Source organism: Engraulis encrasicolus, chromosome 9 (assembly GCF_034702125.1).
Source record: "Engraulis encrasicolus isolate BLACKSEA-1 chromosome 9, IST_EnEncr_1.0, whole genome shotgun sequence".
In the NCBI taxonomy this organism is placed as follows: Eukaryota; Metazoa; Chordata; class Actinopteri; order Clupeiformes; family Engraulidae; genus Engraulis; species Engraulis encrasicolus.
Window position 1 is genome coordinate 13233279 of NC_085865.1, and position 17028 is coordinate 13250306.

Here is a 17028-nt window from a genome sequence, read left to right on the forward strand (position 1 = left end):
GCATACATTTTGAAAAAAAAAAAACTATAATTGCATTCTCTATGTCTAACCCTGCAATATATGTGCTGTGTACATATAAACTGATGTGACCTGAGTAAATACTAGGGTGTCTGGTGTAGTGTAGGTGTTTGAAAAGGGTGTAATGGGGCTGAGCCAGGAGGCATTGTGAGGAAGGTGACCCGTGTTGTCCTGCAGGGAAAGCACATCAGTGGGAGCTGGTGGACTGGGGAAGGAAGGGAGGGAGAGAGGGAGGGAAGGACAAATTGTTCTAGTTATTTATTTTACTGCTGAAAAAAAACGGTCAAATAAAAGTCATAACATGTCCCTGTGTTCAGACATCATGGCAGAAAATAGCTATTCAAAGTCGTCAATGTCACCAAAATTGGGAAATCAAACATGCCTCCCAGCCAAACCATATGGCGTATACGGTAAAGCGTTACAAGTGTACAGGGGATTAGCAGCCCGTGGAGCTCCTGTGAAAGTGACCGCTTCCTTTAGTGGACTGGAACATGTCGGTAAAAGAAAATGGACGATGACGGACTGTTCAGAAGGGAAGTGCTTATATTTCATTCTCCCATCCTACTGTATGCGAAAATGAATCAGTTCCCCATCTATAACTATAAAAATTAATCACATCTCTTGTTAATACTTTTTAAACGCCATGCAATGATGTATGTAGTATATTGATGGTATGGCGGAATTTTAATCCTGTGGTGTATGATGTATTTATAACATTGCTGGAAAAGAATTGTGACTTCAGAACAATCCTGCATAAGACAAAGCTCTAACTAGTCGACAAATTCACCTCAACTTTTTCTGAAGAAAAAAAAGCCTTTGAACAAACGGTGCACCTGTTCTGTTAGTATGTGGAAATGATGATTACATTGATTGGTTGGTTCCAGAAGATCATACGTCTTGCTCTCTCAGAGGTTGAACATTTGTTTCTTCCCCGTGGCAGGAAGGCAAGTGTGCTGGGGATTCATGCTCCGCGGCTGGCTGCCCCGTGAGCTAGTGCTCCATTCATTTGCCAGGAAAACAGAGACAAGAAACAGAGACCTGAACTGGTGCTGCTCGCTCAACACACCTGCATTAGGGATGGCACAAACCGCACCGAAAACCGAAACCGTACAATTCACACACATACCGAACCGAACCGTGCAATCCGTCGCAAACCGCAATTCATGTACTGCCCAGAAAAATATGTAAAACAGAGATTCTAGGAGTATCTTATCCAGTCTCTCTGATTAAAACATTAGCGTATAAGACCAAATCAGAGGATGACACAATTAAAATCACACCATTTTCACATTATAAGCCTATACAAACCATATGTAGGATCTTTAGTGATAAGTCCGATTCTATTAGCCAGTACACCATTTATCATGAACTAAAAAAAAAGAACCGTAGAGAACTGAAAACCGTGACCTTGACACCGTGATATGAACCGAACCGTGAATTTTGTGAACCGTACCACCCCTAACCTGCATGCCTCCCTCACTCGTCTGTTTCTCGCTAAAAAAAAAAAAGAATGAAACAACACAACAAGCAGGTACTGCTCCCTAGTGTGAAAAGCCCCCTGAAGGCAAAGCTCCCCTTGAATGGGTTTACTGCGATACAGAGAGGCGCAACAACAGACCACTAATCAGTAGAGCTGTAGGTGAACTGCAGATCGATAGTCAGACGCTCATTTGTGCGAGCCGGTATCTTTGGCTTTTGAGCAGAAAGAACAATGTGCAGCCAGTGCACACTATGAGCAAGTGTCTTGATGGAAGTTGGAATAGATACGTATATAGTATGAAGCTTGGCTGCTCAGAAAGCCTGCGTGTCTGTGTTGTTAATGATAGGCTATACATGTTGCCTGTTTCCCTCTCCAATAATGCTGAAGTGTGACACTCAATGTTGCTACTGGCTTGCCTACATTGGAATTCGCTTTTGTGAAATTCTGAAGTTTCATCTACAAAACTCAAGTTTGTTCTTATATGCAGTAGGGTCAGTGTTTGTTTAAAAGGTGCTTTCATGTTTTTTTAACGGAATGGATACCTACCTACCTCTTCCCCTTTATGCTCAGTCATCCAAAACAAATTAATCTTACTTACTACTTACAGCAGGGCTATTCAAATGGCGGCCCTGGAGCCAGATGCGGCCCTTGGATGGCAAGGTTCTGACAGAACAAAATGAAAACAAATGTGCGCTATTAGTGTCCATGCGTAATTTGCGATCACTAACACTTCAAGTTAGGGATATTTCTCCTATCCACATGAGAGTGATATCTTATCTGAAATAGTCTCATAATAGACCATCACAAGGCTAAGAAATAGAAAACCGAATATCTGTTCTGTCAGGAAAGTTTTGTGCTTGTTTCACAACCTCACCTTAGACATTGTGCTGCATGCGGTTACATACGTATCCATGTTCAGCCCCCTCAGTGACATTTAGTTGAATACCCCTGACTTACAGTGCTGCAGTTGGTTCAGCTTGAAGTGGTTGTGTGATGGAGTAACCATCACTATGGTTGTGGGTGTTCTGACTGTCATGCCAACGAGCCTTGTTCTTTAATGTAGCGGTCAGAGCCCCAGTTTACTACCCCAGAAGGTCCGGATTCGAGTCCCAGCTGGGCAACTCTAGTCAAGTAGTCAAGTCAAGTAGGTTTTATTGTCAATTTCTTTACATGCACTGGTCATACAAAGAATTTGAAATTACATTTCTTGCTTTCCCATACAGACATAGACTAATTAAGGTAAGGACATAGACAGTATAGACATAGACAGTACTTATACATGGACTTAAGACAGTATGGACATAGACAGTGCTCATACAGACATTTAAAGTGCAAGACTGGACAACAGAAGACTTGTAGAGGACATGCATTAAGAGGTATTTGTTGTGTTTTTGTGCTTTTCCTAAAAAAAATCTTTTATAGCGTTCTGACATGGTAATAGTAGCATTTTGAAGAAAATAAATATAAAAAAGGTCTGTCAAGTACACCAGCAGCAGTGTGTGTGTGTGTGTGTGTGTGTGTGTGTGTGTGTGTGTGTGTGTGTGTGTGTGTGTGTGTGTGTGTGTGTGTGTGTGTGTGTGTGTGTGTGTGTGTGTGTGTGTGTGTGTGTGTGTGTGTGTGTTGTGTGTATGTGTTTAGTGCAGGTAGAAGGTGCGGTGTGCGTCTTGTGTGTGTGTTCGTGTGTCTGTGTGTGTGTGTGTGTGTGTGTGTGTGTGTGTGTGTGTGTGTGTCAGTGTGTGTATGTTTGGGTTTAGTGCAGAAAGTGCAGTGTGCTTGTGTGTGTGTGTGTGTGTGTGTGTGTGTGGTGTGTGTGTGTGTGTGTGTGTGTGTGTGTGTGTGTGTGTGTGTGTGTGTGTGTGTGTGTGTGGTGTGTGTGTGTGTGTTTGTGCGCATGTTTTGAGTTAGTGCAGGTTGAAAGTTCAGTCACAAGTATAGTAGTGCAGGTGGAATGTTCAGTCGCAGATATGGTGGTGGGGGATGGGGGGGGGGGGTTGTCAGTGGCCTTGCTGGCTAGAGGCTGACAGTGGGGGGGGGGGTTGTCAGTGGCCTTGCTGGCTAGAGGCTGACAGTGGAGGGAGAGTGGGTTGAGTGTTCAGCATCTTGATCGCTTGGTGCATTGTGCTGCTCGCCAGCCGGGGGGTACGGGAACGGAGGCGCCTGTACCTCTTTCCAGAGGGCAGGAGGCTGAACAGTTTGTGTGCAGGGTGGCTTGTGTCTTTGATGATCATCAGTGCTTTCCGGGTGAGGCGTGTGGTGAAAATGTCCTGCAGGGAGGGGAGTGGTACTCCAATGATCTTCTTCGCTGTGTTCACAACACGCTGGAGTGTCTTCCTGTTTTTCTCCGTGCAGCTTCCTCCCCACACTGTGATGCAGTTGGACACGACGCTCTCTATGGTTCCTCTGTAGAATGTTGTCATGATGGAGGGTTGTAGCACTTGCCTTCTTTAGTTTGCGCAGGAAGTAGAGACGCTGATGGGCCTTCTTCGCCAGTGATGTAGTGTTGGTGGTCCAAGAGAGGTCGTCGCTGATGTGCACTCCAAGGAACTTGGTGCTGCTCACTCTCTCCACAGCATCGCCGTCGATGGTCAGTGGTGGCAGTTGTTTTTGGACCCTTTGGAAGTTGACAACAATCTCCTTGGTCTTGTTGACATTCAGCAGGAGGTTGTTGTCTTTGCACCATCTGGCCAGCAGGTCTACTTCTTCTCTGTAGTGAGTCTCATCGCCCTTGGTGATGAGGCCCCACCAGTGTTGTATCATCCGCAAACTTCACTAGATGGTTAGTGCTGTGGGTCGTTGTGCAGTCGTGTGTCAGCAGCGTGAACAGCAGGGGGCTGAGAACACAACCTTGCGGAGCCCCCGTGCTCAGGGGTGAGGGTGCTCGAGGTGTTGTTCCCTACCCGTACTGCTTGTGGTCTTTGCATCAGGAAGTCCAGCAGCCAGTTGCAGAGGGAGGTGCTGAAACCTAGTTTTGTCCAGTTTTCTGATGGAGTTGTTGTGGTATTATGGTATTGAATGCTGAACTGAAGTCAATGAACAGCATTCTCACATATGAGTCTTTATTGTCCAAGTGGGTGAGGGCTGGATGGAGGGCAGGAGCAAATTGCATCCTCCGTGGATCGGCTTGGCTCGGTATGCAAACTGGTAGGGGTCTAGGGTGGGGGGTAGGGTGGCTTTGATGTGTGACAGGACTAGCCGTTCGAAGCACTTCATGATTATGGGCGTCAGTGCTACAGGACGGTAGTCATTGAAGCATGATGGTGATGATTTCTTCGGCACAGGTATGATGGTAGCAGCTTTGAAAAGTGATGGGAAGACTGCTTGCTCCAGAGAGATGTTAAAGATGTCTGTGAAGACATCCTTCAACTCTTCTGCACAATCCTTCAACACTCGGCCTGGTATGTTGTCTGGGCCAGCTGCTTTGCGCGTGGGTTGATGGTGGCCAGTGTCCTCTTAACACTGGCAGAGGACAGGGTAAAGGGGTTGATCATGGGGGGGAGGGGGAGTTTGTCTGTGGGTGAGTGTCATTTTGTGCTTCAAAGCGGGCAAAGAAACTGTTCAGGTCGTTTTAGCAGAGAGGTGTTGTAGTCACAGCGTCGTGGTGCAGGCTTATAGTCCGTGGATGGCCTGTATGCCCTGCCACAGGCTCTGTGCATCTCTGCTGTCTTTGAAGTGTGTTGTTATTTTGTCCTGAGTATTCCTTTTTTGCTTTCCCTGATGCCCTGGGACAGGTTAGCCCTTGCTGTCTTTAGGCCAGCTACGTCTCCTGCTCTGAAGGCTTTGTCTCTGGCCCTCAGCAGTCGGTGAACGTCTCCTGTGAACCATGGCTTCTGGTTGGCCCTGGTAGTGATGTGTTTTATTTCTGTAACATCATCGATGCATTTTGTGATGTAGGAGGTCACGGTGTCTGTGTACTCCTCAATGTCAATGTGATTGCTGTGGGTGGCAGTTGTTTTTAAATGTCCCAGTCTGTGGTTTCAAAGCAGTCCTGAAGTCGTGAGATGGCTCCCTCAGGCCATTTTTCTCACCTCCTTCTGAACTGGTTTGGTGAGTTTTGCCTTTTGTCTGTAAGCTGGCAGTAGCAGAATTGTCGTGTGGTCTGATGATCCAATGTGGGGGATGGGCTTTGCCTTGTATGCGTGTCTCTTCTGATTTGTGTAAACGAGGGTCCAGGGTGTTTTGTTCTCTTGTTGGGAAGTTGACATGTTGATGAAATTTTGGAAGTACTGTTTTGAGATTTCCGTGGTTGAAATCTCCTAGTACCACTGTGAAGGCATCTGGGTGTGCATCTTGTTGTTCACTGATTGCCCGATGCAGCTCGTTCAGTGCCTCGCTTTTGACGCCATTGTTGTTGCTGGGTGGGAGGTAGACGGCGACTAATAGGATAGCGGATATTTCTCTGGGTAGATAGAAGGGTCGGCACTTGATAATCATGAACTCCACTCGTGGAGAGCAGTGCCTCTGTACTACCGTAGCATTATTGCACCAAGCATCATGTGTGTAGACACATATTCCTCCTCCTCGTTTTTTCTCTGCAAGGGCTCTGTCCGCTCGGTGGCACGTTAGTTGTTCCAGATGTAAAGCCGAATCGGGTATGCCGTCGTTCAGCCATGATTCGGTGAACACCGTAACGCAGCAGTTCCTCACGGTTTTGTTCGCTGATCTTAGTAGCCGTATGTCATCCATCTTATTGTCCAGAGATCTGACGTTTGCCAAGAGAATTGATGGTATTGCTGGACGAGTTGGGTTGGCTGCAAGCCGTGTCTCGACGCCACCTCGTTTGCCCCTTTTCCTAATTCTTCGGCGTCGGCATAGCGAGGCAGACGGGTCCGATGTAGTCCTATGCCGCCGGAGAATTCCTAGTTCTTCCAGGGTCTTCATTGGTACATCTCTACTCCCCTTCGCTAAAGGTTGTTTGTGTGTATATGTATGAGTGTGCAATAGCAATTGTATTTGTACAATTTGTGTAGACTAATTGTATTTTACTTGTGTATGTGAGAGTAAAATTGTCTTTGAATAATCATTATATGATGTTTTGGATTTGTCTCTCGTCTCATATTTTTGTCACCAAGCTGATTGACTCAAATTACCACTCCACTGTTATGAGTCTAACACAAATCACAATGAACTATCTCTGTAGTGTGTCTAGCACACCCCCGTCTCAGTCCTATGTTCCTACATGGACCTTCTAGCTTCTCTACCGAATGCTCCTTGGAATTCCAGACAACACCCAACATACAACCTACATGCTGAAGAACAGTCATGTGTCTTCACTAGACTGTATGGCCAGCAGCTCTCATTAGTGACCAATGCCTGTTTGATTAGATATTGGCTTATTTTTAACTTGAGGCAATATATGTACAGAGTTGTGATAAAATTATATTGTTATTTGGACCTGTTGGATATCTCTTGAGTTATTTTTCTCCCTCATTTTTTTCTTTCTCTTTCGTTTTGTGATTGGCTGGCTGTTTTAGCTCTCCAGCCATTTGAGTAATTAATCCCTCAAATTAAAGTATTGGTTTTACAATTTGCACAAACAAGCACATGAAAACACCCATTTCTGGCCCTGAGTTTGAGAGTCTAGAAAGTCTTCCAGTTAAGCAGCTCTGAGGAGGATTCTGTTGTATTTTAGGGAAATTAAACCCTTGGGTGTCCTTGAAAGACCGTATGAGGACTGGCCAAGACCGAAGCAGAAACTGTACTAGAGTGAGTGTGTGTGTGTGTGTGTGTGTGTGTGTGTGTGTGTGTGTGTGTGTGTGTGTGTGTGTGTGTGTGTGTGTGTGTGTGTGTGTGTGTGTGTCTGTGTGTCTGTGTGTCTGTGTGTGTGTGTGTTAACAAAAACACATTACATAAGACGCCTCCCGTGCCAGCTCCTACTCGCCTTGTCAGAGGAATAAATAATCTCTCATTAATGCAGTATAACCTGTGGGGGAGGCCTATCGATGGCAAAACGTCTGTGTCATCAGAGGGCTTGCGTTGCCTATCGATTCTGTCCGTGTCAACTTTGATTCAGAGCACTTGGGCTGCCTTTGAAAACAGAGATTGAGCTCTCTAGCTAACATTAGCGCTGGCTCTAGGCAATGTGGAGAGATAAGATGGAGAATGCAGGCAATTAGTGTTGGAAAGTAAACAAAGCATTTTTGTTGGGGGATTTTTGCAAAGGGAGGAGCTGGTAGGCACAAACCCTTTTAGTTAGAGTACATCTGCAGCCTTATTTGTGGAAGGAAAATGCTTACCTTTTTGATGATGTGAAACGGTTCCATTCAATCTTTGAGATATATTTTCTATCAAAGCTGTTCACATGAAAATCTGCAAGCAGATCTTGTTATTCACTTAATTAAACCAGTAATGATGTGATGAGAGTTTGACAAATATCACAGCTTAGAAAATGTATTAAACACAGCATGTAGCCTTTATACTGATGCAAAATGTGTACTCCATGGGTAGAAATCTGCTTTGATAATTTTCGGGACACGGCCATTATGCTGAGGCCACTAATGGCAGACCAACATGGACTCAAATGTGGCACGGCCCTATTTTTAGAGCCCGTGGAGAAGGAAGCCCTTGTTTCCAACTTGAGGATGCTTCCTGACTGAATGGTGTTGTAGTAGCAGCAGTGTGTGTAGGGATGGGTCGGTGGGGCTGTCGTCCTCTGAGGTTCTCCAAGGGTAGTGTCTTCAGCTAGAGCAGTGGTTCTCAATCTTTATTTCAAAACAACGCCTCCTTGTCCTTATCATTAGCCTCCCAACGCACCCCTTGACCTCATCATAAGCCTACCAATGACCCACTTAGTATTGAAAAATAAAACAGACTAATGCCCCCCAGTGGCAACTAAGCACTGCCCCCTCTCCACTGTCCCCTCTCCACTCCTTCTCAACGCCACCTTAGGGCTCCCCAACACCCTCTGGGGGGCTGTAGAGTCCCTGTTGAGAAACGCTTAGCTAGAGACATGACCATTTGTTATGACAGAGTGACACCCATCAAATCAATAAGGAGGTGACGGGGAACTGTCAGTGTTGCAAGGTAAGTTATTTTTATGGACCTCCATCCTAGCTACACACACTGCATACACATACACTATGCACACAAGTACACATTTGAAAATCCCTAGCTGTGGCAGCAGCAACCACTTGTGCTTGTTTCCTTGTACCAGGAAGTAATATGTCGTGATGGCGTCACTGACAACAGCATTATATTTCAATATCTTGCAAAAGCTCAATTGTAAAGTCTTTTTCTCATTTGCAATTGGGATGGTGAATGAAAAACAGCTGACAGCTGACAGCTGGGAAACTTTATCGTTTTCTCCACAGAGGATGGGCCAGGAGGCGGGGCGAGGAAACAAGCACAAGTGGAGGAGGCAAGGTCGCATATTGTAACGCACTCAGTGTCAACACACTCAGTGTCAACGCACCGGTTCGGGTGTGGGAGTCACAGCACGATACCGCTGAGCTAAAGGACCAGTGCGGTAGCCCCCAACGCTAACAATATTGTATGAGGTTTCGGGAGGGAGGTTTGCTAACATTCCATGCCACACTCTGTTAGTTGGCCTCCGTTACACTTATTTCCTTTATGATGTGTTGTATAGTCGTGGGTAAGCGTTAGAGCAGGGATGTCAGACTAAGCCACCCTGGGTGGGGTGGATTGAAATCTGGGGGTGAAATTGGCAGTAAGTGCATGCATGCATGCACAATTTTAGCCCATTTAAAAAAAATATTTATAGGGGGGCACTGTGGCGCAGCGCGCTAAGCCCCCCACATTTGGGCTTGCATTGCCCACGGGGACGCCGGTTCGAGTCCGGCCGGGATCATTTCCCGATCCCACCCTGTCTCTCCGTCCCACTCACTTCCTGTCACCATCTCAGACTGTCCTATCAAATAAAGGCATAAAAGCCCCTAAAAATATATATTTTTAAAAAATATACAGTATATATATATTTATATTGAGTTTGGCTCGCGACTTCATCCTAGATTTTGATTTTGGCCCCGTATGAATTTGAGTTTGACATCCCTGCATTAGGACATCAGGGTTATAGTCCAAGGACTGCTGAGTTGATTCCCAATACCGCCAGGTGGGTGGGGGTCTTGAAACACCCTTGTTCTCCCCATCCTCCCTCCTCCATGACTCAAGTACCCTAAGCATGGTAACATCCCGTAATACTGTTCCCGTAGGGGTGCCAGTTGACCTGCCCCCTTGCCAAGTTTAGGCATAAATGCAGTTTCGTTGTGTGCGGTGCGCGGCGTGGAATGATGTGTCACAATGGCAATGGCTGTTTTCCAGTGAGCCTTTCAAATACTACCTACAGTATATAATTTGTGGTGTTTAACATGCCAATGCCTTCCTTAAATACTGTAATGCACTGGCTGCAGGCAAACATTAGATTGTATCACTTCGAGTCTGACTTAATAGTATTGGGCTTTTGGGACATAGGTGAGAATGAACAACACATGTCTCTGTGTGTGTGTATCTCTCTCTCTCTCTCTCTCTCTCTCTCTCTCTCTCTCTCTCTCTCTCTCTCTCCCTCCCTAAGTCTCTGTTGGTCTCACTTCAATGTGTTTCTCAGATACCTCCTAAGAGGTCTGTCCTTGCTGTTAAATCTCTCACACAATCACGGCCATGCTGAGATGCTCAATCATGTGTGTGAATGATGATTTTATAGTTCTGGATTCCCAACTACAGTACTCTGTCAACACGTTAGCATGATAGCTTATTTTGACTCCCTTCTTTGTCACAGTGCAGAGTCCTGCCACAGTCAAGAGTGTGTGCTGCTTGCTCAACCATGACAGATGCATATTTACTTTGAACGCTTCTCGCAGTCTGATATAGATCTTGATCATGGCTGTTGTTCTCAAAGATAACAAAGTTTCATGATCACGTGTTGCCTACACAGGGGAGCGATTATGACTCACCATTTTGGAAATTTGACACAGAACACTGAACGGTAGCCTATGCCTTAGTGCAGTGGTTCTCAACCTTTTTTGAACAAACGCCCCCTTGTCCTCATCAAAAGTCACACCGCTCAATGCTCCCTAGAGGACTCTAGTGCAGTGTTTCTCAACTGGTGGGTCGCGGAGGGGTCATGAGTGGGTCGCGGAGCCTTGGTGTAAAAAAAACGCAATTCTAAAAAAAAAAAAATCCAACTTTTCCTGCAACAATTTACAACTTTTATTTTGATAGGCTAGTGAACTCTGTGTCATATGTCGTCATAGATACAATCTGAATGTTTATGTGAGATAGATAGCGTGCAACCAGTCATTCGAGTCTTGGTTACATTTTGAGAATTGCATTGAATTGACTTGAACGCTAAAAAAATTGGGTCGCGACCGAATGAGAGTGGAAAATGGTGGGTCCCAAGACTGTTCCAGTTGAGAACCACTGCTCTAGAGCTCCTGTTGACAAACACTACCATAGTGGAAGTGGCAACCATCACATGTTCATGCTGATCATCTGATAGTTGGAAAGGAAGTCCTCAATACATTTTGTGATCATCTGATTAAACACCCTTTTTCTACATGAAGCATAATGTTCCCCTTTCACATGTGGTTGGACTACCTACAAGATAGAACAAAAACGAATTGTTGCCACATGGCAACAGCATGGAGGAGATTGCTTTATGTCACAGTGTTACCCATTGTATCACTAATCATATTGACTGACATATACCAGTGTGCCTGATGCGTAAGGATACTTGTGTGTTATTCTGCACTGAGGTCATGATTAATTACCTAAGAGTCAAAGTGCTCTGGGCACCTGTCTCTGACGCCACACTACAAGGCTGGAAGAGGTAGCTCAGGAGGATGTATTTGTAAAAGCATTGTAAGTTTCAGACTTGTACTTATTTCTCACCAAAGGTATTTATTCACTTTTACATTTATTGGGCTTGACTCCTCTCTTTTTTCTCAAAACATCCACAGCCTGGTCCCTCTTTGTGAAAGCTAATTAGTAAATGGGCTTTCACAATATGCTCCTTTCTTTCCATTCTGCAGAGCAGCCCACAGACTACTCTGCATTTTTAATACCATGCTGCAACTAGGGATGGGATATTGGTATCGGTGTATCGGTATCGGGTTCAGATATCAACATAATTCATCGGATTGGATCGGATCGGATCGGAAATTTCCCAAAGTATCGGAATTTTCCTGATACTGACATTGAGCCAGGTGTAATGTTAATTTCACTTGCATATTAGTTTTCAGGATGAGATTGTTACTTTTTTACTTATTAATTGGTTTCATGTTCTTCTGACTTCCTTTTCTGACCAAATAGTCTACTTGGGCCTACCTCAAGTTGAAACCCATGAATATATGTGGTTTTGGTATAGGATCGGAGAAGTATCGGTATCGGCAGATATCCAAATTTAGATATCCGGATCGGATCGGAAGTGAAAAAAATGTGGATCGATGCATTCCTAGCTGCAAGATACCAAGCAGGACCGCGAGAGCAGGGTGTACTTTAGTGCCCTACAAAGCCATAGTGCAGTAACTACATATTTTGTCCTATTTTCACAACATCTCCTTTGTCTTGTGAAAAAGCCATATGATCCAAATGTTAGAAATATTACTGTCATATTTGCAGTAACTACAATATCCATTTCAACTCATTCACCTTTGGTATATAGAGTATGCCAAATCATTTCAGTCATAATTTGAGTGTAAAGAAAGACTCCATCCATAGTTCCAAGTGAAGTCATTTAACTCAGTGCAATAAAGACATTATTTCACGCTGTTTTAATTTTGATGATTGAGTACGCTGCTATGCTGTTATGAAGAGAAATGCTACTCATGAGAATTTCGGGTTTTGCTAAAAGCTGGGTGGTGAGCGCTGGCTCACAGAGTCATTTTCAGCCTCAGCATAGTGCCAAGCATAAATAGAAAGTGATGAAGAGAACTAGAGGGAAACTTCTGCTGATTTATATGATCTCTTCCTCTATCCTCTTCATCCTTCTTTCTCTCAAGTCACAATATTGTGGTGGTTGTGTGGCGAGTCCACACTCATGCCCTAGTCACATACATGTATTGTGTCGTCTCACTGCATAGGCCTATGGATGAAACGACATGTGGAAAATTGAGGCAACTCATATACAATACAACACACTGCTTCTGCGTAGTTCCGGATTTTTCCTTACACATGATACATCGATGGAGATTATAATTAATAGAGATTTCTCTCTTTGGGATGAAACTATATGGTATTTTTTTTACATGACATTTGTCACCAAGGGTGAGCAGTAGTGTCAGAGAGAGTAGAGAGAGAGAGGTTCCATTGGCCCATTGTTTCCTGGTTCTATTATGGCCCCCCTTAGGCAGACCTAGGCAGACCTAAGGACTGTTCTATTCATTGTAGGAGCATTATGACATGCCCCTTTAGGCAGACCGGAACCTGGTCGCGTTAGGTGCCCATAGAAACCTATTATGTTGGCATATCTCTATAGAATATCTCTGGTAGTGTTCTGTCTCCTCTGCTCATGCACCAGCCTCTGTTCATGCACTCATCACACTAAATTGCTGTTTTATCCGTCTAATTTGCATAGTAGGAACTGGCTCAGAAAATTGTTTGGATTAAATATGGGGCAGGGCTTTTGCTTTCTGTTGGAGGCATCTGAACATTTCAGTTCTCGTGTGTTAAGAAGCAATAACGTGTCAGTGCCTAGCCTGATTAGACAGAGCTTTATTGTTCAATCTTGATGATGCAATTAATGAATATGAAAAATACATTTGCAATTAAGAATTTACATGAAAAAACACTAATACATAATGAAGCATAAAATGTTTAGCTTAAAGGGTGGTGGTGTAAGTCTTTCCTCCTCCAAAACCCAGAGCTGAGTGCCTCCAAAAGCTGTTTTCATCCCATCCTCTGCTCAGTAGGAGCCTGATAGGTCCCCACGGCAGGCGAGAATTAGTCAAAAACGAATGCAACTGTGAAAACGCAGAGACATACAGTACAAGATGAAGGAAAGCAACCTAAGGATGAGAGGCAGAGGGAGAAAGGAGAGGAAAATAAGAGAGAGAGAGGGAGTAGAGAAAGGCAGCCAGAGAAAGAGTGAGATGGTGTGTGTGTTTGCCACAGCGCATTAATGTCACTTCAAAGTAAACCCTTATCTCAGAAAGGGATTGGGAAGTTACCCCCTGGATGTCTCTACGGCTCTCCAAGGGAATACATCTCTCCTTTCCTTCCTCTCTCTCTCTCTCTCTCTCTCTCTCTCTCTCTCTCTCTCTCTCTCTCTCTCTCTCTCTGTGCGTTTCTGTCAGTCTCTCACTTCACCCTCTGAAATTACCAGTTTTTTCCCTTCCTCATTGAGAAGTAGGTCACCCAGTGTGAGTGAGAGGGAGTATTGCCTGTGGACTAAGTCGAGTTGTATCACTTTGCCACAAGCTAGGCAACTCTGATAATAGTGAAACCAACCCAGTAAAGGAACCTAGTGACACAAACCAGTAAAAATTCACTTCCGTTTAGTGCTGCTTTATTCAGATAGCATAAGCTCCTTTAGCCAGCATGTACACAGAATATTTTCTAAAGATATTTTTATGGACTTTTGGCCCTTCATTTTCGATAGAGGTAAGAAACAGTGAAGAGTGACAGGGGAGAGAGATTGGGCTGGACTGCGAAATAACCCAGGCAGGATTCGAACCTGGGTCCCCGTGGGAAAGTAGCCTGCTTATAGTATGGTGCATTAGCATGCTGCGCCAGAGCACCTCCATGGAGATGGACTATTGTGTAGAATCCCCCACCACACACACACACACACACACACACACACACACACACACACACACACACACACACACACACACACACACACACACACACACACACACACACACACACACACACACACACACACACTGAGTTGCTGCTGTGGTAGATCGTGTTTGAGGGCAGTGATGACAAAGGGGGAAGAAGAGATGACTTAAGGAGCACATTGTGCTATTTGTGGCTCGCATTGGTGAAAGGCCAGGTGCTGTTGTCCGTTTTTTATTTATTTATTTATATATTTTTCAGTTTGCTCGACCATGTGGCGCCTAAACCTGTCCGCCACCTGCGTCCACTCACGCACCCTTCAGAATAAATACAGCGTGAAATTTGACACCTCTCGCCTTCCATGTAAACAAACTCTTCTGGTTGGAGCAGGTGCCTCACACTACACTGTAATCTTCTGTAAATTATAAATAATTAATCAGTAAGATAATTAAGCATTCTCCGTGGTTTAATAGCACCTGAAATGAGTGTACCAATAGAAATGTGACTGTACACTTGATAAAACAGAATGCCTAACTATACAAGCATACTGCAAAGGCGTTAAAAAGCAGAAGAATCCCGCTGCACTGAAGAGACCAAATGTGGCAAAAGATTAGACAGGGGTAGCAACCAATTGAAGCTTGTATTTAGAATAAATTGAAATCCTGTTGGCTTCAGCCAAACCACAATAGCACATTACATATTGTCATCTGAAGTTCAACTTCTCTTTTGATGCCTTGGATGACAAAAACGCTTTTGATGCTCATCACGCTTGATCTTCCATACAAAGTCAATTATTTCTGCCACCTGCGGTGTTCCCAGAGGAACACAAACAATATGAAAACTTGCAATCCAAACGCCCTCACAAAAAGAAATTATTAAGAAGTGTTAATGTTTGCTTTTCATAGCTAATTGAATGGAATAGTATGTATATTAAGTATAATATAAATCTTTCACAGGTATTCTGCATGGTTCATCTTTTGGTTCATCGTATACTGCTATGCAGGGTATGAGACAGGCTAGTTAATGGTTGAAGTCAAGACAATGTAAAAGTCTCAAGGGGATTTGCCATGATTTCATGTAATTAGTGTCTCTTTGTGTTCTTTTTAACAGATGGACCACTGACTGACCTGGAGTGCTGTTCGACCTCTCCTTGAGAAGAGGATTCTAGCCCCAACGTTTCTACATTTTATACAGTCACTGGAACCCTGACTACCATAGAGGCAAAGAAATATTGACAATGTTTCAAGCACCTGGGGTGTCAAGAGATACCAGCATATTTTTCTTTTTTATCATTTAGTAGAGGATTTCAAATCACACCTACGCGGTTTTCAGATTTTTTTCTCTAACAGACACACAAGGAAGGTGTCAAGAAGATAGGTGACAAGTAAGACACCAAAACAGTTGACAACTGTCGGGAGGGGAAAACCAAACAAAGCAAACAAAATGGAGACGTTGCCCCCGGACTCCATCTTGGAGTGCCAGATCTGCTTCAACTACTACAGCCCGCGGCGGCGGCCCAAGCTGCTGGACTGCCACCACACCTGCTGCTCCGTCTGCCTCACCCAGATGCGCTCGGGAGCGCGCGAGGTCCGCTGCCCCTGGTGCCGCCGCATCACCAGGCTGCCCGCCGGCCTGACCTCTGTCTCCCAGCTGCCCGACGACCCCGACCTGGTGGCCGTGGTGGCCATCCCCCACGCCTCGGAGCACACGCCCGTCTTCATCCGCCTGCCCAGCAACGGCTGCTACATGCTGCCCCTGCCCATGGCCAAGGAGCGGGCCCTGCTGCCGGGGGAGCTGGGCTGCCGGCTGCTGCCCGGCGGAGCTCCGGGCCTCGGGGGTGGGAGTGGGAAGGGCGGCAGCGGAGGAGGGATGGCTGTGCTGGCCATCCCAGAGCAGGAGCAACTGGGGCTGGGCAGTCTGGAGGGCCTGGATGGTCTGGAGGAGGGCGAGAGGAGAGGAGGTGCGATGGGAGGAGGTGGTGGTGTTGGCGGTGGTGGGGGAGGGATGGGTGGAGGGAAGGGCTCCACGTGGTCGGGGGTGTGCACGGTCATCCTGGTGGCCTGCGTGCTGCTGTTCCTGCTGGGCATCGTGCTCCACAACATGTCCTGCATCTCCAAACGCTTCACCGTCATCTCCTGCGGCTGAATTAGACACACACACACTCTGCCACACACACGCTGACGTTCTGCTGTGTGTTTGTGGGAGACCCATAATTACTCCTTGAAAATGTATCCTCACGAACTTGTGAACACACTCTCTCTCTCTATCTCTCTCGCTCTCTCTCTCTGTCTCTCTCTCTCTGTCTCTCTCGCTCTGTCTCTCTCGCTCTGTCTCTCTCGCTCTGTCTCTGTCTCTCTCTTGCCATCTCTCTCTCTCTGTCTCTCTCTCCCCCTCACACAGACACACACACAGACACACACACACACACACACTGTCTCAACACAGCACATCTCTCTCTCTCTCTCTCTGTGTTTCTCTCTCTCTCTCAGACACATGCACTTCACACACTTCATGGTGAGGACTGACAAAATCATCAAATGATTTGCAGTTTGAGGAGGAGACTAAAACAGACTGATTTAAAACTGATCTCATGGATTGTCTGCATGAAACAGTTTGTGGAACTGTTCACACACACACACACACACAGTACACACGCGCGCGCGCGCCCGCCCAGTACGCGCAGTACACACACACACGCAGTACACACACACACACACACACACACACACACACACACACACACACACACACACACACACACACACACACACACACACACACACACACACACACACACA

General features: G+C 45.5%; 1 protein-coding gene across 2 annotated transcripts in view; it reads left to right on the forward strand.

Moving 5' to 3' along the window:
• The window catches only part of LOC134454991 (E3 ubiquitin-protein ligase RNF152-like), a 42186-nt gene extending 25651 nt beyond the window's left edge, over nt 1-16535 (forward strand). For both annotated transcript variants that reach the window (XM_063206064.1, XM_063206065.1), the window contains exon 2: nt 15341-16535. In XM_063206064.1, coding sequence (XP_063062134.1) covers nt 15674-16375 — 702 coding nt within the window. In that variant the 5' untranslated portion in view covers nt 15341-15673 and the 3' untranslated portion in view covers nt 16376-16535. The remainder of the gene's footprint in view (nt 1-15340) is intronic.
• Nucleotides 16536-17028: the final 493 nt, after the last annotated feature.